The following is a 24,730-nucleotide window of genomic DNA, read 5'->3' on the forward strand; positions in this document are numbered from 1 at the left end:
CCGTGCCCTCGCTTCAAAGTGGCTAACAGGAGGTAGGCGATGCCCTTAGGGCTGGAGGATGTGAGTGTGGTGTCAGTTGCCACGGGAACTGTCTGCTGGCCAATCACCGGGAGAAAGAGGAGGTGTTCAGGAAGAGACCAAACCGGACCCGAGAGGCGGGACAAAGCGCGACCAATAGAAACAGGAAATGAAATTTCGCCACATCCGGCATTGCCTGCGGCGCTTGCGCTGTGGGCTGAGGAGGCCGGTGACGTCCGGTGAAGTCCAAGATGGCGCTAGGCTGAGTCCGCGGCGGGTGAGGGTCCCGGGCAGGTGGGGGCGGGATCCAGCAGGTGTGTGCGGGGAAGGCTTGGGGCTGCGGAGCACTGGCTGCCTCTCCACCTCTGCACTCTGTCTTCTACAGGTGACGGAAGTGCCGCCTAAGCCCTCCTGACGTCCCTCGGGAGACCCTGCGCCGCTCCTCGCAGCCGCGGCCATGTCTGGACCCGGCAACAAACGCGCCGCCGGCGACGGCGGCTCGGGGCCCCCAGAGAAGAAGCTGAGCCGCGAGGAGAAGACCACCACCACGCTTATAGAGCCCATTCGTCTTGGGGGCATCTCTTCCACGGTTCGTGGGCCTCTACCCCAGTACTCAGAACTTGCCAGATTCCCATCTCTGTTCGCCGGAATGATCCAGAGCCTTTACTCCCTGTTCCCCAAGCTTAGCGGGATCCACTTTACAGAACACTCTGTTGAAAGAAACCGAGGACATGACGTCTGCCTTCTTTTTACAGATAGGAAAACAGGTTCCCAGAAGGCGTGTGACTTGTCAAAGACCTGAGAATTAGAAAGAGGGAGAAAAGCAGAACTTGACCCTCCGCACAATTAAGATGCTCTCTCTGTGGGTGCCTAAATGTCTTTAAATCCTGCTAGTGGTTAGTGTGGGGATACTGTCTTCTCCGTTCCAGTTGCTCTCTTTTGTCTCTCTCTGTGATTGGTTTCTTGGGCCCTGCTTGACCCTCTACTCATCCCTTTTGTTTTCCTCTGGTAGGAGGAGATGGATCTGAAGGTTCTGCAGTTCAAGAACAAGAAACTAGCAGAGCGGTTGGAACAGCGACAAGCTTGTGAAGATGAACTCCGAGAACGAATTGAGAAGCTGGAGAAGCGGCAGGCCACAGATGATGCCACGCTCCTCATTGTCAATCGCTACTGGGCCCAGGTGGATGCCCCTCTGCTTTCCAAGACCTGGCCTTGATCCAGCTGCCAGTCCTCAGACTACTGGGAAAGGAGTATCATGCTGGGAAGCACCTGAGGGATTCATAACATTTTTGGTGCTTTCTCCCTTCAGCTGGATGAAACTGTGGAAGCCCTTCTCCGACACCATGAGAGCCAGGGGGAGCTGTCTGGAGGGACAGAGTCGCCTGGAACCCAGGAGGGGCCGACACGTGATGAGACCCCTCTCACAGAGCCAGGGACATCGGACCTGAGGGGTAGGGCCAGAGCCCTAGGATCTGGGGAGCTTAATTAAGTCCTGGGAACGGTCCTGGTGAAGAGGGAACTTTTATATTAGTCTCCTGAGTTCCCCACCACCCTTCACACAGACACACACTTTGACTTCATGTTTGGATAGCAAAAAGTAGTGGTTAAGGACTCAGGCCCCAGGCTTTGGAATCTGAGTGATTTGGTTCATAGTGCATGTCAGGTTTGACACTCATTTAATTCAGAAAATATTAATATCGAGTGATAATTGTGAATTCATACTGTAACAGCCTTGGATGAGACAAAGATAAGCCAAAAAAGAAATATCGCCTTTGCCATTGGGGAGGAAGTGATTATAAACCACAAGTAAAAAGAATAGGAGCCCATGAAAGGGAATTAGTGTATGTGCACTTGTGTGTGGGTCTCGTTGAGATTGCGAAGGCAGAGGCGGCTTCCCTGAGGAATGATTTGGAAGCTCCGTGGCCTTGAAATTACTTTAGTTTCCTGAGCCTCCGTAGTTTCACTTTGATGATGGGGACACCAGTGTATTAACGGGCACGGCGTGTGTTGAATCAGTGAGCCACAGGGTGTCAAAGGGCTCAGTCTGGAACTTGGTATAGAGTGGCGGTAACTGCTGCTCTTAACCTCATGAGATCCTCATGAGGGTCTGTCCACCCCCCACAGAGCCCCTGCCCGTGCAGCTGCGGCCCCCGCTCAGTGAGCCAGCCTTGGCTTTTGTGGTAGCGCTGGGCGCCAGCAGTAGTGAGGAGGTGGAGTTGCAGCTGCAGGGCCGGATGGAGTTCTCCAAGGCAGCTGTGTCCCGCGTCGTAGAGGCCTCAGACCGCCTGCAGCGCCGGGTGGAGGAACTCTGTCAGCGAGTATACAGCCGAGGTTAGTTCTCTGTGTCCCACCGCAGAGGTATCTGTCCCTGTTTGTGTCCTGGTTGTGTCCCCTCAATGCCCGAGTCCAGGGGCAGCCATAATTCTCCAGGGAATAAATTAGCCACGTTCTTGGGAAAGTGGTAGTTAGTAGATGGGGCTCTGCCTTTGGTTCATGGGGTTGAGCTCTAGAGAGCCAGGGGGGAGGAGTTCTTGTTGCTTCTGGGGCCACTGCCTTCCAGCTGGAGACCTCTTTGGAACACTTTGCACAGATTTTAGTTGCAGTTGCTGACCCACAAGGCGTAGTAGCAAGTGTCCAGGCTTTGCAGGCTGACAGGCTCTCCCAGCCCTAGTCCTGTCATTCTGGGCAGATGGTTCTCCTCTCTGAGCTGGTTTCCTCCTTTGTGCAGTGGAGATAAAAGACTTCGGGCTTTGTCATGAGAAATTGGCAAGACAGCTGGTGGATCACACTGGGCACATAGCAGACTCCAGAATGAGTTAGTACTTTGCCCCATGGCCCTGGATTTGGCTCTTACCTGAGCCCTGCCTTCTCAGGGGACAGTGAGCCCCCCGGTGAGGTGGCTCGGGCACGCACCCGGGAGCTGGGTCGTGAGAACCGGCGGCTGCAGGACTTGGCCACCCAGCTACAAGAGAAGCACCACCGCATCTCGTTGGAGGTGGGATTAAAACCAGGGCAGGGTTTGGATTAGACGCATACGAAGGCTCTCGGGGACCCAAGTTCCCTGCTCTAAGCATCTGACCCTGTCATTGTCTCCAGTACTCTGAGCTCCAGGATAAAGTGACATCAGCAGAGACCAAGGTGCTGGAGATGGAGACGACAGTGGAGGACCTGCAGTGGGACATTGAGAAGCTGCGCAAGCGTGAGCAGAAGCTCAATAAGCACCTGGCGGAAGCCTTAGAGCAGGTGGGGCTTGGGTGCTGGGTCAGACGGAGCCACGGCTAGCCACTTGGAGCCCTTGCTTCTCTCCTCCACCCCCATGGGTCTGTCTCTCCACAGCTCAACTCTGGCTACTATGTGTCTGGGAGCTCCTCCGGCTTCCAGGGGGGCCAGATCACACTTAGCATGCAGAAGGTGAGTAGGCACCATTCTTCCAGTCCCTCCCTTTTCTCTGCCCCACCCATGAAGGTCCCCTCCAAATTTAGGACAGATATCTGCATGCTCTGAGTCCCTTCCCTGTCATTCATGCTGATCTGTTTTATTCATTGATTTGTGTATTTAGTAAGTGATTGTTAACATTAAATGCTAGGCATGGTGCTTAGAAGCAGGCACATGCGAGGACAAAAGAGACAAAAAGCAAAGCTTTCATGGAACTTGGATTATAGTTGGGGGAATAAACAAGAAGTAAGATAGTTCATCAGGTGGTTAAAGGTGCCCCAAAGGAAAAGCATAGAAAAGAGACAAACGAGGGCACTTGGGTGGCTTATTAGGTTAAGTGTGTGCCTTCGGCTTGAGTCATGATCACCAGGTCCTGGGATCGAGTCCCATGTCAGGCTCCCTGCTCAGCAGATAGTCTGCTTCTCCCTCTGTCCCTACCCTGCTCATGCACGTGCACACTGTCTCTCTCACACATGAAAGTAAATAAAACTTCAGAAAAAGGGGAGAGGGAAATGGAAGTATGTTGGAGTTGACTGGCATTCTTAGCTGGCAGGCTGAAAGAGGTGTCTCACTGAGAGGGCTGTCTCACTTGTTCACTGAACATATTTTTTGGTCCTGTGAGGATCATTGTTTCCTGTTAAGCCTTAATTCAGGTTCCTTTTCAGGTCTTTCAAGAAGGTTTTTCTGATTCCCTGTCAGTTATGAGCCTTGGTTCCCAGCACTGATCATGTAGTGTTTTCTCCCACTTATCTGGAAGTCCTTAGGAAAATGCTTGGGTTTGGCTTGTCCCTGGGGCTTCAGAATCCATTACTGCCCACCTTGGGTGGGGATGTGAGGGAAGCATGCATCCTGGCCGGGCCCTGCCTCCCACAGCTTCTCCCATTCCACAGTTTGAGATGCTGAATGCAGAGTTGGAGGAGAACCAGGAATTGGCCAATAGCCGGATGGCAGAGCTGGAGAAGCTGCAGGCCGAACTTCAGGGGGCTGTGCGGACCAACGAGCGCCTCAAGGTGGGCTCTGTTTGGGACTGGGAGGCCTAAACCTACAAGGTAGTGGCCAGGTCCTGAATCCTGTTGCTGATCGCTCGTGGGCACCCTGGCCCTAGGTGGCCCTGCGGAGCCTTCCCGAGGAGGTGGTGCGGGAAACGGGGGAGTACCGAATGCTGCAGGCCCAGTTCTCGCTGCTCTACAACGAGTCTCTGCAAGTGAAGACGCAGCTTGATGAGGCCCGGGGGCTGCTGCTGGCTACCAAGAATTCCCACCTGAGACATATTGAGCACATGGAGGTAGGGCCTTGGAGCAGACCTCAGGGTCAAGGTGTCGCTGGCCTTTGCAGCCCCTGTGTGCTGCCAGGGGTCCCTTGGGAATAAGTTCGCCCCAAGTCACAGAGGCCTGAGGTGGGGGTTGGGGGGATGCGAGGAGAGGAGTTTGCTAGGGGGCTGAGGGGTCGTGTGGGTCCTTAACGCTTCAACCTACAGAGCGATGAGCTGGGGCTGCAGAAGAAGCTGCGCACGGAGGTCATCCAGCTGGAGGACACGCTGGCCCAGGTACGCAAGGAGTATGAGATGCTGCGCATCGAGTTCGAACAGAACCTGGCGGCCAACGAGCAGGCGGGTATGTGGTGAGAACAGGGTGGAGGGGGGACCTTATCTGGGATTGCTCGTCCCTGGTGTGGGGTTGCCGCTTATCCAGATGCAAGGGGGTTAAACCCCTTCCTTTCGCAGAGCCTCCTCTCCCTGGCCAAAACGGGGCTCCTGCCACCTGACTCAAAGGCATGGTGAGGGTCACAACCAGGTGAGGTGGCTGACAGAGCAGGCACAGCCAGAACATGAGCTCTTGGCCCCGCCTGTGGTTCTCTGGCCTTACGGTGTCTCTCTCTCTTAGAGGTATTCATTCATTTTATGAAGATTTTTGAACACGACCTATGAGCCGGGCTCTTTTCCAGGCTTTGGGATTATGTCCATGAACAAAACACTGACGATCCCTGGTACTGTGGAATAGTATTGTAGTGAAGGAAGACAACAAAGTAAAAAATAGACTTGCCTAACCAGATCTTAGATAGTGGCAAATAAGTCCAGAAAAAGAAAGCAGGGAAGAAAGAAAGTGTGGGGAGAAAGGGGTTGTGGTCTTGGATCTGAAGGCTAGAGAAGTGAAACTCACAAGATGACATTTGTTTAAAAATACAACGAAAGTGGACTAATTTACTTTGGTGAATATTAGTCATATGTTCCTTTAAAGGAAATTTGGAAATACTAAAAAAAATCTACATTAACAGAAATAACCCAAGTAGGCAGTCTCATTTTAGTTTTGGGTGAGTTTCCTTTGAGGCTGGGTTATCACTTTGAGGTGATCATACTCTATGTATAAGGCCTCAGTTTCCGTGTCGTCCGCAATGGGAGTGATGGCTGTGGCTCCTCTTCTTCCCCACTGAGGGCTTGGGCCCTTTGTGCAGAGGCCAGTCGAACTACTTCCTTCCCAACCCTCTCCTAGGGCCCATCAACCGGGAGATGCGCCACCTGATCAGCAGCCTCCAAAACCACAACCACCAGCTGAAGGGGGATGCCCAGCGGTATAAACGGAAGCTGCGGGAAGTGCAGGCTGAGATTGGCAAGGTGAGAGGGGGCTGCCTGGGAAAACCCTTGACTGGACCTGGGTGAGCACTGTCTCATCTCAGCCCTGTTCTCTGTCTTTGCAGCTCCGGGCCCAGGCCAGCGGCTCAACCCACTCCATCCCCAGCCTGGGCCACCCAGAGGACTCTAGCCTCAGTGCCTCAGCCCCAGGGAAAGAAGAGGGTGGGTCAGGCCCTGTCACTGCCCCCGACGGCAGAAAGGAGATGGCTTCAGTGCCTGGTGCCACCACCACTGCCTCCTCAGTGAAGAAGGAGGAGCTGGTCCCCTCTGAGGAGGATGCCCAGGCCCTAACTCCTGGGTCCCAGGGCTCCTCCTCTCGGGGCCGAGAACCTGAGCCCAGGCCCAAGCGGGAGCTTCGGGAGCGGGAAGGTCCTGGCCTGGGACCCCCATCTGTAGCCTCGGCTCTCTCAAGGGCTGATCGGGAGAAGGCCAAGGTGGAGGAGGCCAAGAGGAAGGAGTCAGAGCTCCTCAAAGGTCTCCGAGCAGAGCTCAAGTGAGCCCCTATTCTTGTTTCCCTCCCACCCCTATCAAAGTGGCCTCCACCCCCAGTCACCAAGCCTTCCTCCTGTGGCTCCCCAGGAAGGCCCAAGAAAGCCAGAAGGAAATGAAGCTGCTGCTGGACATGTACAAGTCAGCACCCAAGGAGCAGCGGGATAAGGTGCAGCTCATGGCAGCTGAACGCAAGGCCAAGGCTGAGGTGAGGACAGGTAGGGCCTGCGGGGCCTGCATAGAGGCTGCCCTGGGGAGTTCTGACCAGAGCAGAGCCCTAGGTCAGCAGCAGGCTATGGCCAGCGCTCACTCTGGTGGCTGTAGGTTGATGAACTGCGGAACCGTATTCGGGAACTGGAGGAGAGGGACAGGCGGGAGAGCAAAAAAATCGCGGATGAGGACGCCCTGCGGCGCATTCGGCAGGCGGAGGAGCAGATCGAGCACCTGCAGCGCAAGCTGGGTGCTACCAAGCAGGTGAGAGCCCCTTGTGTCCCCTTGCTTCTGAATGTTGGGATTCCCTTAACTCCTTGTTGAGTGCTTCCAGCAGATGGTCCGGGCCCACGCTGTTCAGCCCTGTTCTCCCATGGTTTCCTTGCGATCATCGCCCGTATTCGGTGTCATCTTTGCCCGTTGGCCGCAGGAAGAGGAGGCTCTGCTGTCTGAGATGGATGTGACCGGCCAGGCTTTTGAAGACATGCAGGAGCAGAATGGGCGGCTGCTGCAGCAGCTTCGAGAGAAGGATGACGCCAACTTCAAGCTGATGTCGGAGCGGATCAAGGCCAACCAGATTCACAAGCTGCTGCGGGAGGAGAAGGACGAGCTGGGCGAGCAAGTTCTGGGGCTGAAGTCCCAGGTAAGGCTGCTTGGGGCTTGCAGGCTGGAGCCGGAAGGGCCAGCGGCTCCCCAGCACTGAGCCAGCACCCCTGACCTCAGGTGGATGCCCAGCTGCTGACCGTGCAGAAGCTGGAGGAGAAAGAGCGGGCCTTGCAGGGCAGCCTTGGGGGTGTGGAGAAGGAGCTGACGCTGCGCAGCCAGGCCCTGGAGCTCAACAAGAGGAAGGTGAGGCTAGGCCCGAGGGGAGAAAGCAGCCTAAGATGGTGGCTCACAGCTGAAGCCTTGCTGTGCCTCTGCTCCCAGCCCAGCTCACGTCTTGACTGCTTACTGTGTTCCCATCCCTGTGCTGAGCCTTATCTCTGCCCAGTTGCGTTTTGGTCTCGTAACAGTCGTGAGATGGTATTTGTTATTATTTGCTTTTCTCAGTGAGTAAACTGAGGCTTAGGGCGGGCAGCTGACTTGCTCAAGAAAGAGTGGACCTGGAATTGGGCCCTGGATCTCCTTGGCTCCATAACCCATGTTTTGAGCACTGTGTTGGTTAGCTGTAAAGTAGGCATGCTGGTCCTTGTCACAGAGTTGTATGAAACCTCAGGAGCATCTAGGTCATGGCAGAGGCTTAAGGTCAATATTGGTTTTCATTTTCTTTCTCTCATTGGGCTTTTTCTTCCCCATTTCATTCATTCATTAAAGCAGTCGTACTCATGCCCTTGCTATGAGCCCACGGCACTGAGTGCTGGGGAGAACCTGGAACCAGAGGGCCCTACCAGAGGTGGGAACCTCCGGTCTTGAGGGGCAAATAACCAGCCAATAATCCCACAGGTAAAATAGGCTATTGCTGATCCCAATAAGTCTTGTGAAGGAAACTAAGGTGCTGTGAAAGAAAAATAGGGGAGCCTGACTCGGGAGCTGAATGTAAGCTGGGGCTTGAGGGGGCCACTGGGAAGAAGTATGTGTGCTGTGGGAGTTGAGGGGACCAGAGAGAAGAGCCCCGTGGAGGTTGAAGGATGGGCGTGCGCATTATGCAGGTGTGGAAGTGAGTGTGTCAGGAGCTGTGGAGAACAGGAGGAGGTGAAAGTGGGGAGGTCAGGAGGCAGGACTAATTCTAGTGAAGATACTGGACTTGATTCCAAAAGCAAGAGTCACTGGAACATTGGACACAGGCATCTGGAGCGTGGCTCCACACACCTGACTCCCCAGGCTCAGGTGATTGGTGCCCACCCCCCCGCCGCCCCCATCCCACCTCTCTCAGGCTGTGGAAGCGGCCCAGCTGGCCGAGGATTTGAAGGTGCAGCTGGAGCATGTGCAGACACGGCTGCGAGAGATCCAGCCTTGCCTGGCGGAGAGCCGGGCTGCTCGTGAGAAGGAGAGCTTCAATCTCAAGAGGGCTCAGGTGTGTGCGTGGGGCAGGGGCATTGTGGCTCAGGGTCACTGATAGGGCCTGGGGCTGGGTGGTTCAAGAGGAGAACCCTTGCACTTAAGCTAGTCCTCCTCCTGCTCCAGGAGGACATCTCACGGCTGCGACGCAAGCTGGAGAAGCAGCGGAAGGTGGAGGTGTATGCGGACGCCGATGAAATCCTCCAGGAGGAAATCAAGGAGTACAAGGTGCGGCTATGGGGCTGAGTTATGCCCCATCAACCCAGGAAATCGTAGATGGGGAGTTGGTGAGAGCTGTAGTGGATAGTCTGGGGACCCCAGAAATCAGAAATAAGTAGCAAAAAGTGGGCAGCACCTTGGTTGTGGAGACTCGAACAACTGACCAGGTACTGTGTGTGCTTGTGCCAGGCACGGCGCACGGCTAGGCGGGGGAGGGCTGGGAGCTAGCCTTAGTGCCAGACCTTTTGAAACTGACCAAGAGGAGGCGGCTGAGTATTCTGAGTGATGAGCACTGTGATGGCAGAGGCCAGGGCGCATGGCAGGTCCAGGGGTTAGTAGGCTTCCTGGAATGAATGTCATCCAAGGAAAACCTGAAGTGTCAGATCCTGGAGGGTGTGGTGAGTCAGGCTGAGATGCTTGGCTTATCCTATAGGCCGCATGGAGACATCAAAGGGTTTTAAGCCAGAGAGTGATGTGGTCTGATGTGCTGTTAGATTCAGCAGAGAGGAGGTGAAGACTAGAGGCAGAGAAGTCTGTTAAGCTGTTGGAGTCACTGAGGCAAAAAAATGGACAGGGAGCTAGCCCGGATGTTAGAGACAAGTAGAAGAGATCAGGAGGCAGAAGTGCTTGGACTCCGCGATGGATTGATGCACGGAGTGAGGAAGAGGGAGATACTGAGAGTACTTGCATTCCTGATTTGAGAAACGAGGTGGGTGACAAGTGGCACATGATGGGATTAGGAAGACTGTGGAGAAGCAGGTTTTGGTGGACAGTGTGTCTCCAGGATGTTGAAAATGAGGTGCCTGTCGGAAGCTGGCTGGGAAGGCACTTGAAGCAGAAGGACTGTCTGGACGACAGGGGCTTGGGGGATCGTGAGTAGAGGCAGCGGTGGGAACTCCATCAACTGTGGTCCCCCAGGGAGGGTCTGTGGCAGGCTAAGAGACAGGCCATTCTTTTCCCTTAGGAGCCTCAAAGCTTCAGTGATAGAGGAGGAGAAGCCTCTGGTTTGGCCCTGAAGAAGCAGAGGCAGCTGGGGGACAGCCATGGGGAGGGAGAAGAAGGTTTCTCCAGATGAGAGCGCTTTTATGGGTGTGGTTTGAGAGCTAGGGAAGATGTGATGCTGGGGCAGTAGGCTGGGCTGGGATTTCAAGCAGGATGAGCAGAGGAAGAATGTTGGGGAATGCTGAGTTGACGGAATTCCTGGACTTAGAGGTGAGATCTGGTGGCCGGTGAGAGGTTTCAGGATAGGAGAGGAGATTTGTAAAACCTTCGTAGAGAAGAGTGAGTCCGGGGACCCAGCCAGATCTCTGGATGGCACCAGGCGTGCGCTCAGTTAAGGGTAGAGACAGCAGATTTCTAGTGGCACTGCTCTGCCCAGCTGTGACTTAGCAGGTGCAGATGAGGAGAAGGTAGACAGAAAGCTTCAGCTAAGACTGGGGTTTTGCCAGAGAAGGCCAGAGGAGTGAGAGATCCAGCCCCAGGGCAGAGGATCCCAGGCTGAGCCTGTAGATTGTCAGCCTTGAGAGGGGACATGTTGTTCATGGGTACCAGTGAGCAGGGTTGAATCCAGACTCTGCGTTTGTCAAGTTTTGAGAGCTTGCTCAGTCCTTATCCAGAGAGCGCTCTGCCCCTCTTGGTTCTGGGGAGAGTTAGACGGAGTCTGTATGTGGTGGGTGTGGCCTGGACCACCTCCTGCCCTCAGCTCGGGGTCTGGGTGCCATCAGGACTGGGCCCGAGCTGCTGCCTTTGCCCGGCCTAGGCGCGGCTGACCTGCCCCTGCTGTAACACCCGCAAGAAGGACGCGGTCCTTACCAAGTGCTTCCACGTCTTCTGCTTCGAGTGTGTGCGGGGCCGCTATGAGGCCCGCCAGAGGAAGTGCCCCAAGTGCAACGCAGCCTTCGGTGCCCACGACTTCCACCGCGTCTACATCAGCTGAACCCGCAACTCAGGGGACTTCGGAACACCCACGGACCCCGGGGGCTGTGCCTCCAGTCCCTCCCTACCCACGTTCAGTGGCCCCTATGCTCCATTCCAGACCCTGTGGGCCCAGCCCCTCTCCACCTCATTGGTTTGGGGGTCCCAGTGCATGCTGGTGGGAGTAAGATCTGTCACGTTCCGTTCTGTCTTCTCCCCACAGTCAGAGATGTAGCCTGGGGCGCAGCTGCCCTGCAGGAGGGGTCTGCTGTGAGCAGCTTGCGGAGCCTGGAGCACTCACCTGAGCTTCCTGGAAGCTGGCCCTAGCCCTTCTCCACAGGCTGACTCCTAGTCCGCTGTCTCCATGGGCCCATCCTAGTCCAAAGGGTGCGATCCCCCAGGCTGTGACCTCCTACCCAAGAGAATGTTCATTCACTACCTGCTTACCCACAAGTGAGGACCAAGGGTGGGCCACTTTCCCCAGTCCCTAAACTCTAGGGCCCAGGGAGACTTTCCACACTTGGGTGGGGCTTCCTTCCTGTGGAGTCCCCTGGGCTCTTTGGTCTGGCTCTTACGCTAAGGGCCTAAGGAGGTACCCCCTGGGTGGGGGGCACTGTCCTCTTTTTTGGGGGAATTTTGGCTGCTGCGGTCACCTTCCCCTCATCTCAGGAGTGCTGAACCAAGATCATCAGTTTCTATTCTAATCAGCCTCCCCCACACCATCTCGGTTTCTTTTCCAAACCCACTTACCTGCCCCCGTCCCATGCTTCCCAAGACTCCACTGGGTCCCCAGCCTGACCCTGCTTTCATCTTGATGGCCTTAACTGCAGTGGAGGTGGAATTTCCCAGGAGGGGAAGGGACAGACTAGTGGCTGGGCGAACTTCCAATCATTCCAGGTAGAGGAGCTTCATCTAACACCCTGTGACTGCGCCTGTCCCCATGATGCTCCCTGTGCTGCCTGCCCAAGCAAACGCCCATGGGATGTGAAGGCAGCAGGCAGGGGCCTGGAAGGTGGAGCTGCTGACAGGTGCAAGGGTCCATTCAGACCTGCAGGCCCTGCTCTAGAGATGTCTTGTACAGGCTGTTAACTGTTATGAATAAACGTCCAACCCTCAGCCTACACTCCGAGTAGCCAGGCTTCCTGCCCTAAATGTGGTTCCAGGTTTTAGCTGCTACACTTTTCCCATCGCTGCCCTGGCTGGCACATGAACCCCCAAGGGCCTCCATAGAGACCTCACCCTTCCCACCCAGCATCTAGTTACATTTGGACCTAACTGCCGCCTCGGATCCCAGACTGTGCTCGCAGGAGGAGCATGTCTGCAGAGAGAAAGCGTCCATTCGTCTGTCCAGCTGGCTTCCCCAATTCCCACCCTGTGGTGTTGACACTCCGCAAGGATCCTGGCGACCCTGCCGGAACCCCTCCGCGCGGGCTCACCACGCCCGTCGCAGTCATTGGCTGCAGGGATGCTGGGAGCCTCGTGTTGGATCCCGGGAAATGTAGTCCTTTGATAGCACCTGGCAACAAGGCTCCTCCGTGGGGTGAGCTGATTCCCGGGTTGTGCCTGCCCGGCCTGGACCCAATCTGCGAGCTGTCCCTTCCCGCCGGCTTCACCACCCCCCTCCCTCGCGAGCGGACAGATTAGAGCAGCGCAGCGGGTGACTTCCTTCATTGCAATTTGTGCCGGCCGCTGTCCGCGTTCTCGGGAACCGCGTGTGGATGGGTGTCTGTGGGTTCAGCTATCTGTCGGATCCGCGGGTGGAGCCTTCACTGCAGCCGTCTGGGGGCTCATGCCGGGGCCGGTACTGACGGAGCTAGGGGCCGGAGTCGGGCGCATGGTTGTGGTGGCTGCGGCTGGCTTGGCAGCAGTGGCGCCTTCGCGCGCCCCCGCGGCCCTTTCGGCGGTCGCTCCTTTGCGGGGGTTCGCGGCCTTCTCCGCCTTCGGGCTCCACCTGGCGTCCGGGATTTCGGCGGGGTTGCGGCGGCTGGACCAGGTCGGAGTAGAGGCGGAGACGCGTGCTACGGTGACTTCCGGCGCTGGGCTGGCCGCGGTGGGCATGCTCACCGAGACCCGGGCCGCGGCCGGCGATGGCATCGGGCCGTTGAGGAAGTGTCCACCGCCCAAGCGCAGCACACGTCAGGCTGGGGAAAACGCGGCATATTGCATCATAGAGACGCGGGCCGGCTCTGAGAGGAGGGCTGCCTCCCCCCCACCCCGAGCGGGTCAGGGTCAGCCAGCCCCCCTGAGCACTATCTTTCTCGGGATTCTTCTCCACACGTGCTCTTTCAGTAAATATTAGTAACTGCACATCACCTCCCTAAATGTCTGTTTGGCTGGTGTCCGGATTCGGAGAAGTAAAAACTAATGTCTAGTTGTCTGGTAGGCATCAAACCACTTTCTCAAGCTGAAGGGCAGAGGATAAAGATGCCAGAATTTCTGGGAGGTTCTGCCTTAGGGGCTGATCAGGTCCCTTCACTCAGGAGGTCAGATCCCTGATAACCCCCAGTAACCCCAAGTGGCCTCAGTGGCTGTGTGATACCCTGGGCCCCTAGGATGGGCAGGCCAAAGTTCCACCTTAGCAAGCCTCATGGTGAATGTACCTGTTTTAGCTAGAACTAGAGCTACTACTGTATGATTGGCCGCACAATCCAGTGGAGTATCTGACATTGCCCACTCTCTTTGAAACGTCCTTGGACCATGGTGCTACACTCTCCTGATTGTTCTCATACTATCTTCTGCTGGCCCTGCTCCTCCAACCCTAAGCTACACCCTCTCCTTTTTTCACTACTTTCCCTGTGTCTTTATCCATGGCTTTGGCTACAGCTAAGCTGCTAAGATCCAGTTCTCCCTGGATGGGAGAACCAGTTCTCCTTCCTGAGTTCCAGACCTACAAAACCACCACCATGGTGGGGAGGGCGGAGGGCAAGGTCGTCACTCTCCTCCAGATGGTGCCCTACCGCCAAGTTCCTCAGACAAGATGCACCACACTCTGGCTTCTGTTCTCTGCCTTACCTCAGTCTCTACTGGTCTATGTGCTACCGCCTAGCTAGTGTAATGTTCTGTACTTTCTGTCTCCCACCCCACCCCTGGCCCTTGCCCTTTACCTCAGGTCACTTCCTCCAGCCAGTTTCCTGACTCTCTGCTGTGGCAGGCACCATGTCTGGGTCCACAGCCTTTTCTGCTAAGTCTCTGAACCAATCACTGTGCTCCAATGCCTGTTGTTTCCCTGAAGTCCCCTCACTTGACTGAAGATTCCTGCGCTGGGACCAGGATGGCGAACACAGAATGCAGGATAACCTTCCCTGCTCACCTCCTTGTGAAAGGCAAGTCCCTTCTCCCTTACTACCCCACTTCCTGCTTTCCCGATAGGGAAGGGGAAGGAGAGACAGCAAGACTGCTCTGGAGGTCTAGGTCAGAGAGGTGCAGAGAAAGTGGAGAGAAAGCTTCCTGGCTGGGGCATGAGGCTCCCTGCAGGCCGGGGCAGAGGCGGGCTACAGGTTAAAGAAAGTGTGGATCTCAGGTGACTGTTCAGGGGGCCATGGCCCGGCCTAGGCCCAGGAGATGGCAGCTGAGGCAAACCAGGCATTGAGGATTCAGCAAGAGCAGCCCCTCCTGGCCAGACAGTGTGGAGCCCAGGCCAGGCCCAGGCAGGTCCCATGCTGGGGGAGGACAGGTTTGGCTGGGTACGGAGCCTGCTCCCGGCCGTTCTGGTTTCCCTTACTGCCTTCCTGTGGATCTCGGGCAAGTGGTGCCCTTCTCCGAACCTCTCCACACAGTGAGGGCTTGTGGGCTACCTCTTGGGGGGAGATCTCCACCCGTGCCTCCTCAGGGTCTAGGAGGCTCTGTTCCAGAGGTAGGCTGACTGGGCCCCAGACGGACCAGGGGAGGTGCCACCGGCTTTCGGAACTAGATCTTTGGAGCTTTTCCTTGTGACGGGAGAGGCCTCCCTGGGGCCGCATGGCTGGACCAGAGCCAGTTAGTGCCAGAATCACCAGGCAGCCGCCCAACGGTCATTTTGCTGGTGGCAAAAGCCAGGCACCAACAAGAGCTGCTTGGCTCTGCCACCATCTCAGCGTGTTTCTCTCTAGGATGGGGATTTTAACGATCCATAAAGCCTCTGGCTTCTACCTGTGAGCAATGTTTGGGAATTTGAGGGCATCTGCGAGAATGGGCCCAGCTGAGCTTTTGAGCAGACACACAGACCCTGGCTCTGGGAGAGGACAAAGCTCCTTCAGCTTGCTCCAGGCTTGAAAGACAAGACAGAAAACACCTGGGAAATCTTATTCCCTTTATTCTCTTCAACTAATCAACATGACCACCGGCGACACAACACTGTTATTGACACACAACACTCAAACGTGGGGCCTCTCTTCACTCCACGGGGACAAGTCAGGTTGAGTGGGGCTTCCCTAATAGGGGCAAAGGAGTCTGGGGGCTGCTCGCCTCTGGAGCAGGTGTCATGGAATCTCCCCTCTTGGCTGTGACCGTTTCAAGTGTCCCCACCATTCAGGATCCATGCCCAGTTCTGTCGAGTTCCCACGTGACCTCCACAGCCATAGAGGTTCAGGTTGCACCCTAAGCTCAGATCAGTGTCTACTCTCCCCTCTGCTTTCGCCAGTGACCCTGTGACCTGTCTGTTGGGCTCCTCCCCCAGGGCACTTCCGAAGCCTGAAGCCAGGCCTGCGAGGAGCCGGACAAGAGGATTTGGCTATGCTGCACCTTTTGGACTAAGTTCTGGTGGGCACGTGCCACGACCGTCCCCTGGGCCTTTGCCTCATCTGGCCAGAGGGACTCTGGACACTGCCACCTCCCCAGGCCAGCTCCCTGCTTAGTTCCTCCCAAGATGCAGCTCACTCTGGGAGGGAAGCACCTGGGTAAAGAAGTTTGGGGAGGTGGGCAAGAGAGAACAAGTCATGCCCCAAAGGTCTCTGATTCGGCCCCTTTCCTGCTACAAAACCCCGGACCACAACTAGTCATGCCCACGTCATCCATTCAGTACCGGAGCCAAGACCGCTGGCCCTCACCCATCCCTACACATGCAAGCGTCCTACTATGTATGCTACACCCTAGTCCTCAACAGGCTGACGGCTGGCCTTCGACCACACTGACCACCTCCCCCGCTACCACCCCAGACTGGCCCTGGAGCCCCACAGGCTGCTCTCCAGGACTCTTCCGAAGACAGAGTCCTCAGACCTGTTTCCAAGGGGAGCTGTTTCTAGCTTTACAAGGGCTTTGTCTCTACAACTGGTTTTTTTCTACTACCATCTTAGAACAAATCTGCTTTGACTTGGAGGACTGTCCCCTCTTCCTTAGTCTCACAGGGACACCCCCTCTGCTGATGCTTCGGTCAGTAGAGATTCGGCGGGCAGATTCCTTCTCCCCTCTCAGTAGTGCTTTCTGACCTGGCGCTTGGGTGGGCTGGGGCTTTATGCAGATGGTGACAAGTGTCTCCCCACAATTATCCAAGGCCTGCCTCTCCCTTCTCCCCAGCAGGCCTGGGTTTTTCCTCCTACAGTGTTCTAGATTTTGATCCTTTGAATTTAAGGTCATCTCTTCGGGTGGGCAGGAGAGATGAAGGGTGAAGTGCTTTCACCATTCAGGCTTTTAGGTTGTGGGGTTAGAGGTCTCTTCCACAGCTCTGAGGAATGCGGGTCGCCCTCTCCAGGGAAAGGCCCCCTCACCTAGCATCTCAGTTCTCTGAGTCGAGGACCACAACGCACAGCTGGTGCCAGCGTGGGGCCCATGGGCACTTCCTTTGGACCCAGCACTGGACGGAATCCTCTCCTTTAAGGGTCTCCTGGGTTAGAGGGTGGTTCTTGTTACAGGTGTCACGAGAGTTTCCACTCGACCATTTCCTAGGGCAGCAGTCTCTGTATCCCCCCAACCCCTGCCGCCACACACACACACCCAGTTATGTTAGCGGGCTGGGCTGGGTTAATGAAAGAGCATTACTGTGTGTGTGTGAGGACGGGAGATGGGCCTGGCAGGGGAGCGGGTTTCTCATCCTTCCATTTCCCTCTGGAGGTTTCTGGCTAAGGAGAAGAGGAGCCCAGGAGGGTGGGATTTGTCCCCTTCCAAGGCCACGATCGGGCTGGGTCATCACCACCTCAGAGTGCTCCAAGTACCAGGGTGAGGAAGGTGGTCAGGCCTCCGGATGCTCTTCAGGGACCCGTGGCCCCATCTGTGGGGTGTCTGGATGCCCACCACTATGTGCCGGCTGGCTCATCCCACCGGCAGCCTGGCTAACAGCTCAGATGGAAGAGTGAGGCTTAAAAAAGCAGGTTGCCAGCTAATCCGAGCACTCTGTTCTGTCGACTCGCTGTCCCTCGTGGCCACAGAGAACTGACACGTGGCTCTTTTGACTCGGAGAAGAGAAGTCTAGGGAGGATTTAACCACACACAAGCCTTGAGTCTCTGAAGGGCTTTATTCTTTGGAGGTCGACTAGCAGCGGGTTCCCCCTCTCCACTGAGGGCAGAATTCGAGGATGCGAGCTGCCACTGCAGCGAGTCTGGCGGCAGTTAGATGGCAGGAGACAGCTCCTGACGGCGAGACCTGAGAATTGGGTAGGCGGGACCCTCCATCAGGGGAGGCCTCTTGGAGTCGAAGTCCCCCGTCCTGCCTGGCCCGGGGAACAGCCCCGGTGGCTGGAGCTGGGATCTGCTTGCACTTGTAGCTTAACAAGCTCCCGGAAACGGGGAGCACTGGGCAGCCCCGAGTCTGCTGGCCTCCATCCGGACACCACTTCACCTTGGCTTGCTTTCCTCAACGCGCCCTAACAGAAATCCCTCCCTGCCCCCTATCGTGGTGGTTTCCCAGTGTTCTTTGAAGTTCCTATGCACCCCAAACTTAAGCCTTTAAAAAGGCTTGACATCACTTTTTTTTTTCCTTCCCCATTTTTGGGTTCTTCCTCCTAAGGAATTCCGTGGGCCTCTTCCTCTAACACGCGATCACCTAAGATCGGCCTCATCCCCTGAGGAAGCCCCAGGGCAGCGAGCTGAACTTTCTCCTCCTAGTTCCCTGGGTGGTTTCTTCTCTGTGGGCCTGGGGGCTCCTCCTCCCTTGTTTTTCACCTCCCCCCACACTAGTCCCCAGCTGAGCATTTTCCTCAGTGTCACTGTTCAAGGCTTCTGGAAGAGAGGCCCCCTCCGAACTCCAGGGGGAGGGAACACTGCGGGACAAGTTCATGGGAGGCTCTGCTGCACCTTCTGAGGGTCACTCCTTTCAAGTCAATGCCACTGGATTCCCTGCACTTCCCCGACCCTATAGTTTCACAAGGATTTTGATACAGTTTTATAGGGTTGCCTAGAGACGTATTGGGACCTCTTCCTACAATTAATAGGGCTTTTATCCACTATGGTTTATAGGGTTTTTCTGCTACAGACTTAAAGGGCTTTTTTTTTTTCCTACATATTTATAGGGTTTCTAACCCAACAGTTTTTCTCTACTGCCTTATTAAGTGGTTCCCACCAACATTTTTATAGGGTTTCTCGTCACTGATGTAAAAGAACTATTTTTACCCCGGGTTCTTTATCCTCCGCTTCTCTACAACCTGATAGGGTTTTCCTCCTTTCCCCCACACCATCTCTGGGGAGAGCCAGTGTTCCTCTCAGGAGAGAGAGGCCCTTGGTCTCCAGACCCATTTCACAAGGTGACCCCGGGGTGGCAGCTCCGATGGAGGAGGAGGGCTGCGACTTCCGTGAAGCCGTCTCCACACTCAGGGCACAAATAGGGCTTTTCTTCCAAGAGGGTCTTGGGGTTTTCCCCGTCCCCATGGTGGCCACTCCCCGTGGGGGTGGGGGCCTCTGCCACACCTTCCTGGCCCGTGGACAGGGTGGCTGATTCTGGAGGGGGATCCTCAGGTGTGGGGGGCTTTTCTTGGGTGTGGGTCTCCTGGTGCCGGGTGAGCGCCAGGCGATCAAGAAAGGAGGCCCCACAGTCTGAGCAGCTGTAGGGCCTGGCCCCCAAGGGGCTCCTGAGGTGCTCCAGGAGGACAGAAGAGCTCTTCCCCAGCTCCGGACTCTTCTGGGATTTCCCACCTGCGTGGACTTTCTGGTGCAGCAACAGCTCAGAGCTGAGGCCAAAGCTCTTTTTGCATTCAGGGCATTTAAAGGGCTTTCCACTTAGGAAGGGGCTGGGCCCGGCCCCTTCCCCTAGACCAATCCTATAATCAGGGAAGAGAAAGGGCTTTTCATTGCCGTGGGTGAGCTGATGCTGGAGGAGCACGGCCCTATCCAGAAAACTTTCTCCACAGTGGGAACAAATGTAGGACTTGGAAGAGAGCAGGCCCAGCCTTTGGCTGAAGCTCTCCTGCCCCTCGGGCATTTTAAAGGGCTGTCCGGGGGGTTCAGCTCGGCCCTCCGCAGCTCCTGGGTAGGAATTGCCTCCGAAGGGGAGCCTGGGGGGTCGGAACTGAGGCGCCTTGGGGGCTGGGTGTGCGATGAGGCCATCCGAGTTTTTGTAGGGGTTTTCTCCGATGTGGATCCGCTGATGCTGCATGAAGATGCCCTCGTCGTTGAAGCCCTTTCCGCAGACAAGACACTTGTGTGGTTTGGCTCCTGGGGGCGGTGTCAGCAGGGCGGGGTCGCCCAGCCCCAGCAGGCTGTCGCCCTGAGCTCTGCGCGCTGGGGTCTTGCCCCTCTCGTGGACCACCCGATGCTGCTCCAGCTCGTGCGCCTCCAGGAAGGCCTTCCCGCAGTCGGAGCACACGAACAGGTTCTCATCCATGTGCGTGCGCACGTGGGTGATGAGGTTGGAGCTCTGGCTGAAGCTCTTGCCGCACTCGGGGCACTTGTAGGGCTTCTCGCCCGTGTGCGTGCGCCGGTGCTGGATGAGGTGGGAGCTGCGGATGAAGCTCTTGCCGCAGTCGGAGCACTTATAGGGCTTCTCGCCCGTGTGGATGCGCTGGTGGCGGATGAGGGTGGAGCTCATGATGAAGCTCTTGCCGCAGTCCGCGCAGATGTAGGGCCGCTCGCCGCGGTGGATGCGCTGGTGGTTGATGAGGTTGGAGCTGACGCTGAAGCTCTTGCCGCACTCGGGGCACTTGTAGGGCCGCTCGCCAGTGTGCGTGCGCTGGTGCCGCAGCAGCGTGGCGCTCAGCGTGAAGGTCTTGCCGCACACGGGGCACTTGAACGGGTCCTCGCGCAGGTGGGTCCGCTGGTGCTTGATGAGGGTGGAGCTGTGGCCGAAGCTCTTGCCGCACTCCAGGCACTCGTAGGGCTTCTCGCCGGTGTGCGTGCGCTGGTGCTGGGTCAGCTCCGAGCTCTGGATGAAGCTCTTGCCGCACTCGGTGCAGCGGTACGGCTTCTCGCCGGCGTGGATCTTCTGGTGCTTGAGGAGGTTGTGGTTCTGGCCGAAGCGCTTGCCGCACTCGGGGCACTTGTAGGGCTTCTCGCCCGTGTGCGTGGCCTGGTGCTGGATGAGGTCCGAGCTGCGGTAGAAGGCGCGCCGGCACTCGCCGCACTTGTACGGCTTCTCGCCCGTGTGCGAGCGCTGGTGCTTGATGAGGTTGGTGCTCTGGGTGAAGGCCTTCTCGCACTCCGTGCACTTGTAGGGCTTCTCGCCCGTGTGCGTGCGCTGGTGCTGCACCAGGTTGGAGCTCCAGCTGAAGCACTTGCCGCAGTCCGGGCACTTGTAGGGCTTCTCGCCGGTGTGCGTGCGCTGGTGCTGCACCAGGTGCGAGCTCTGCGTGAAGCTCTTGCCGCACTCGGAGCAGGTGTTGGGCCGCTCGCCCGTGTGGATGCGCTGGTGCCGCAGCAGCTTGGACCACTGGCTGAAGCTCTTGCCGCACTCGTTGCAGATGTAGGGCTTCTCGGCCCCAGAAGGGCGGCCCTGCACCAGCTCCCGGAGGCTGGGCTCATTGGCTGGGACCACCGGGGGGCTGTTCCACGTGGTCAGAGTCCCCCACTGCCAGCTGGCCTCACAGGCCTTGGTCCAGTCCGAGGGCGTAGGGACTACCTCAGGGGCGGGGGGATCCAGAGCGGTCTGCTGGTCCAAGGGGTTGGGGTGACCCAGTGGGGTTGGGGAGTCCTGAGGGACTGTCGGATCCTGGGAAGGTCTCTCTGGGGGCATCTCTGATGGGTCCTTGAATTCTGGACTCTGAGCTGGATCTCCCAAGATGATCTCCTCCCCAGAACTTTCCTGCTGAGCGTTCTCCTCTTCGTTCCCACTCTCGGCACCTACAGAGAGAAAGGGAGTCTCCAGCCCCCATTTCCTTTCAGAACACAGGGCTGGGGCTCTCTTCCCTCCCCTGGGCGTCCCCCAGAGTCTGGGCCCCTCCCTGAACCGGGGCCGCTGCCTTGTCAGGCCTGCAGTCCCTTCTTGTGCCCCTCACCTCTGTGAGCATCGCTGGGGCTCTGTTCAGGACCCTGCAGATCGGGGCCCCACAGCGCTGTCTCAGGCTCCATCCCAGAGCTCAGGACTGCCCAGTGTTCCAGGCACCCTGGGGGAGGGGGGTAGGGGAGAAGAGAGGATCACGCGATCGGAGCTGATCTGCAAGTTTCTTTACTTCCCAAGCCCGACTCCTTCACCTGCTGGCCCCAGGCCGTGTTCCTCCTCGGGTGAACTTCAGTTTCCCACCTCCCCATTTTTCCGGGCGTCTGTTCTCACAGCGGCCCCCCTACCCCTGCAGGCCCGATTCCTGCTCCAGATCTTAAGATCACAACTAAGCCGGTAGATGAATTTAAGTGTGTAATTAAAAGCTCATCAGTCATAACCCTCTGAACCCAGACTGGGGGCTAGAGAAGTATCTGACACCCACGGGGGAAGGAGGCTCTCACCCCACCCCTCCGATGCCCAGAGGCTGGGAAACCTGTTATTTTGCTAATCAGAGGAAGCTCATTAAGACTCTAATTTTCCTCCTTAATGGGGCTGCTAATTGGGACCAATAAACTTTCCTTATGAGCCCAGAGAACTTACAGTGCCTGGAACACTTGAAGAGTTAAAAAAAAAAAAGAAAGAAAGAAAGAAAGAAAGAAAAGCGAGCAAGCAAACAAGCACAAAAGCAATCAGATTTCCCTGAGGGGATGGGGCCCTCCAAAAGGACTGGGGCACCTTCCCGTTATCCAAGCACATAAAGTTCAAGCCAGAGGTGGGGGGGGCAGTCTGAACCCATGGGGGACTTCTGCAGAGATGACCTTGAGAGGGAAATGAAAAAGAAAGGGGAGAAGGGGAAAATGTGTGGAGGCCGCCCAGTCCCTGCCCAGGTGTGTGTCCTGTCCTTATCTCTCCCGATCCTCCCCACAGGCCCGTGAGGGGACGGAGGAGTCAGTCTGTCCATTTTACAGATCAGGAAATCAACACTCAGGGAAATTTCTCCAAGGTCACAGGCTGGGAAGTGCCAGAGCTCAGACCAGAAATGCAAGGTTCTGGGTCTGGCTCGCCCCAGCCTCTGGGAGGGAGATGACCTTGGGAGTCACGTGAAACTCATAAATGTGGACTGCTGGCAGGAGACCGGTGATGAGGAAAGCTCAGACAAAACCTGTGGGCCATGATACGGAGAAATTCCCAGGACCATCCGCTTTCCTTGGCTTGTCGGATCCGGTGACTAGGCCTGACAGTCTGCGCCGATGACCTCAAAACAGTACTCCCTGCTGAAGGCCCGCCCCCATTAACACCCCTTCTTCTGCTTCATTTGTTCTGTTTTGTTGTGGCTGTACCCTGTGCCTAGGACAGTGCCTGACACCTAAGAGGTGCCTTAGACATTTTGTTGAATGAATGAAGGTGAATGAGGGAGATGCCCCTCGTTCCTGGAAAACCTGTCTGGTCTAATGCCTTTAAAGGTCAGTTTGCAACGGGGTTGGCGCCAAAGGAACAGGAGTTCAGAGTGGCCTCCTGGTAAAACTTCACAGCTAGCTATCCCTCCAAAAAGGGTGACGGGATTCCAGCTTGAGGGAATAGGTCCTCAGGAGCTAAATTCTAGGCTCCCACAATGTTTAGAGCCTAAACAGAGTCCCTGGGGGAGGGTCCTGGCTTCCAGAGGCTGTGTGGGAGGGGCACAGTGCCTAGGGGGGCAGTGGTGCAGGAAGACAGGGCCAGCACTCTTGAGGAGGCAGCTGGGAGGCAACCAGAGTGTAGCAGGAGCGAGTCGCACCCTGCCAAACAGCGGTAGGGGAGACAGGAGTTGGATTTTGGGAAGTAAATTAATGTCTTCATTTCTGCAGCTCCTTAGGCCATGAAATGTCCCTTCCCCCATCTGTAAGTGTCTTTGGAGCGATGGGAGCAGGGGCCTCCGCCTATTCTGAACAGGCCCGCTGGGCTTCCTAGGACAGGTAAGACCTCATGTACCTTGATTGTCCCAAGAAATTAAAGCTCAGCGGTCCCGAGCAGAAGGGAAGGGGTTAAAGCCAAGGCCGCCATGGAGTAGGAAAGTAGGAAGACGGAGGGAGGCAAGAAGTGCTGGGAGCCCACCCAGGCACAGGCCGCGGGGCACCGGCCTTGGACCTCGGACGGCCCCACCGCGGAGGGAAGGTGGAAGGGAAGGACAGGAGGAGGAGGCTGCCTCGCAGAGAGGGGTGGAGAGCGGCCCAGGGTGACCCTGACATGGAGGCAGCTGCGGGAATGCAGCCGCCCCGGCCCTGGCCCCCCCCTCCCCCACGCCCGCACTAACGCAGACCCTGGACTTGTGCTCGCGTGGGTCCCCGCGACCCTCTTCCGGCTCCCGGGCCAGAGCCCCGCATCCTAGCCTCCCCCGCCCGCCGGGCCCCCAGGATTGCGGCGCTCCGCAGCGCCCCGGCCCCGCCGGCGGCCCCATTCCTTCTTCCCAGAATGCTCACGCCCTCCCTCCCCTCCCCCACAGCCAGACCCTCGCGCTCTTCCCAGAATCCTCGGCCCCTCGCGGCCCCTGCCCGGCCCCCACCCCACCGGCGCCCGGGACTGGGAGGGGGCGCAGGCCCGCGCGCCCCCGCCTCCCGCGCCCCATTGTTCCCGGCGGTCGTCCCGGGCCCTCCGGGCCACCCCCCAGGAACCCAGGCGTCCCCAACTCACGGCTCTGGAGTCTGGGGAAGGCCGGAAGGCAGAATCCAGCCCCAGGGGACTTAACCCCTTGAATGCCCTGCCTCGGGGGGCAGGCTGGACGCCGAGGACTCTGGGGTCCTTCTCAAGGGGTGATCCCAGGCTGAGGACCCGGGGACCAGTTCAGGGTGACTGGGACGGAGCAGGAAGTGACCCCAGCTTCCCGGGCCCCTCTAGCCTGGAGTCAGAGCATCAGCTCTATGGGATTTAACCCTTTGCCTCCCGCAGCCTGGGGAAAAAAAAAAGAGGACGGGGAGCGGGGGAGGTGGCTGAGACGCCCCTCTCTCGGTCTACAGCGGGAGCGGGTCCTCAGGGGGAAGCCCAGATGCCAGTGAGGGGTCTCTGGATTGCTGGCTACTCTCCATCTGAAGGGGGTTCTGCTGGCCACTGCCGGCAACCCTGAGCTTGGATTTGGTGGCTGCTTGTCCCCTGGGGCCTGCCTTTGTTGGGACTCAGACTCAGGGATGGGGTTCAGATGCCTGGGTTGTGGGGTGGGAGCGTGGACTGGCTGGGCAGATGCCAAGAGGGAGCATCCTACAGACTGAAAATGGCATAAATGAAATAAGTCATGACAGCAGGAGTCTGGGCTGAGGGGACCCTGGCAGCCAGGAGGGATTTGCAGCATGCTTCTTGCCCCGTTGGCTCTCCTCTGAGCTGCCATGGTGGCAGGAGGGAATTCAGTTGTGTGTGTGGGGGGAGGTGTCACTGACCAGGGAGGGCCCTTTCCCAGCTGCTCAGGGGGTACCCAGCTCATAGCAGGAGAAATGAGAACGCTGGTGGCTTCCCAAGGCCCAGGTTACCTGGACTCC

At 57.2% G+C, this 24,730-nt stretch overlaps 2 protein-coding genes across 4 annotated transcripts; one reads left to right on the top strand and one right to left on the bottom strand.

Annotated features, from left to right (window-relative positions):
• Positions 1 to 251: 251 nt before the first annotated feature.
• Positions 252 to 12,033, top strand: LOC111162266 (ring finger protein 40). Of its 2 annotated transcripts, none has more exons than XM_022526553.1 (20): positions 252 to 295; positions 404 to 607; positions 1,031 to 1,198; positions 1,328 to 1,469; positions 2,143 to 2,349; positions 2,892 to 3,013; positions 3,115 to 3,261; positions 3,355 to 3,429; positions 4,344 to 4,463; positions 4,559 to 4,738; positions 4,931 to 5,066; positions 5,943 to 6,064; positions 6,148 to 6,575; positions 6,662 to 6,779; positions 6,896 to 7,045; positions 7,212 to 7,424; positions 7,505 to 7,630; positions 8,655 to 8,795; positions 8,906 to 9,007; positions 10,758 to 12,033. In XM_022526553.1, the coding sequence occupies exons 2-20, from the start codon at positions 476 to 478 to the stop codon at positions 10,932 to 10,934; spliced, it is 3,006 nt and encodes a 1,001-aa protein (XP_022382261.1). In that variant the 5' UTR covers positions 252 to 295; positions 404 to 475; the 3' UTR covers positions 10,935 to 12,033. The 2 variants fall into 2 exon arrangements, with proteins under 2 accessions (XP_022382261.1, XP_022382262.1); XM_022526554.1 differs by having other exon boundaries at positions 8,909 to 9,007.
• A 3,158-nt stretch (positions 12,034 to 15,191) lies between these two features.
• LOC111162242 (zinc finger protein 629) lies at positions 15,192 to 24,043 on the bottom strand. Of its 2 annotated transcripts, XM_022526516.1 has the most exons (3): positions 23,895 to 24,043; positions 21,244 to 21,351; positions 15,192 to 21,088 (listed from the first exon to the last, which is right to left on the bottom strand). In XM_022526516.1, exons 2-3 carry the CDS (start codon positions 21,314 to 21,316, stop codon positions 18,555 to 18,557), a joined length of 2,607 nt encoding a protein of 868 aa, XP_022382224.1. In that variant the 5' UTR covers positions 21,317 to 21,351; positions 23,895 to 24,043; the 3' UTR covers positions 15,192 to 18,554. The 2 variants fall into 2 exon arrangements, with proteins under 2 accessions (XP_022382224.1, XP_022382225.1); XM_022526517.1 differs by lacking the exon at positions 23,895 to 24,043 and having other exon boundaries at positions 15,192 to 21,107; positions 21,244 to 21,293.
• Between the last annotated feature and the right edge of the window lie 687 nt (positions 24,044 to 24,730).

Source organism: Enhydra lutris, unplaced genomic scaffold, assembly GCF_002288905.1.
Source record: "Enhydra lutris kenyoni isolate GAN:26980312 unplaced genomic scaffold, ASM228890v2 scaffoldscaffold90, whole genome shotgun sequence".
In the NCBI taxonomy this organism is placed as follows: domain Eukaryota; kingdom Metazoa; phylum Chordata; class Mammalia; order Carnivora; family Mustelidae; genus Enhydra; species Enhydra lutris.

What these genes read in the sequence shown, in the direction of transcription:
- LOC111162266 (XM_022526553.1), top strand. Translation starts at nt 476, where the DNA reads ATGTCTGGACCCGGCAACAAACGCGCCGCCGGCGACGGCGGCTCGGGG. An exon ending in TTCTGGGGCTGAAGTCCCAG is followed by an intron (nt 7,425 to 7,504) that starts GTAAGGCTGCTT and finishes CCCTGACCTCAG; the next exon opens with GTGGATGCCCAGCTGCTGAC. An exon ending in AGGAAATCAAGGAGTACAAG is followed by an intron (nt 9,008 to 10,757) that starts GTGCGGCTATGG and finishes TGCCCGGCCTAG; the next exon opens with GCGCGGCTGACCTGCCCCTG.
- LOC111162242 (XM_022526516.1), bottom strand. Translation starts at nt 21,316, where the DNA reads ATGGAGCCTGAGACAGCGCTGTGGGGCCCCGATCTGCAGGGTCCTGAA. An exon ending in CCCCAGCGATGCTCACAGAG is followed by an intron (nt 21,089 to 21,243) that starts GTGAGGGGCACA and finishes TTCTCTCTGTAG; the next exon opens with GTGCCGAGAGTGGGAACGAA.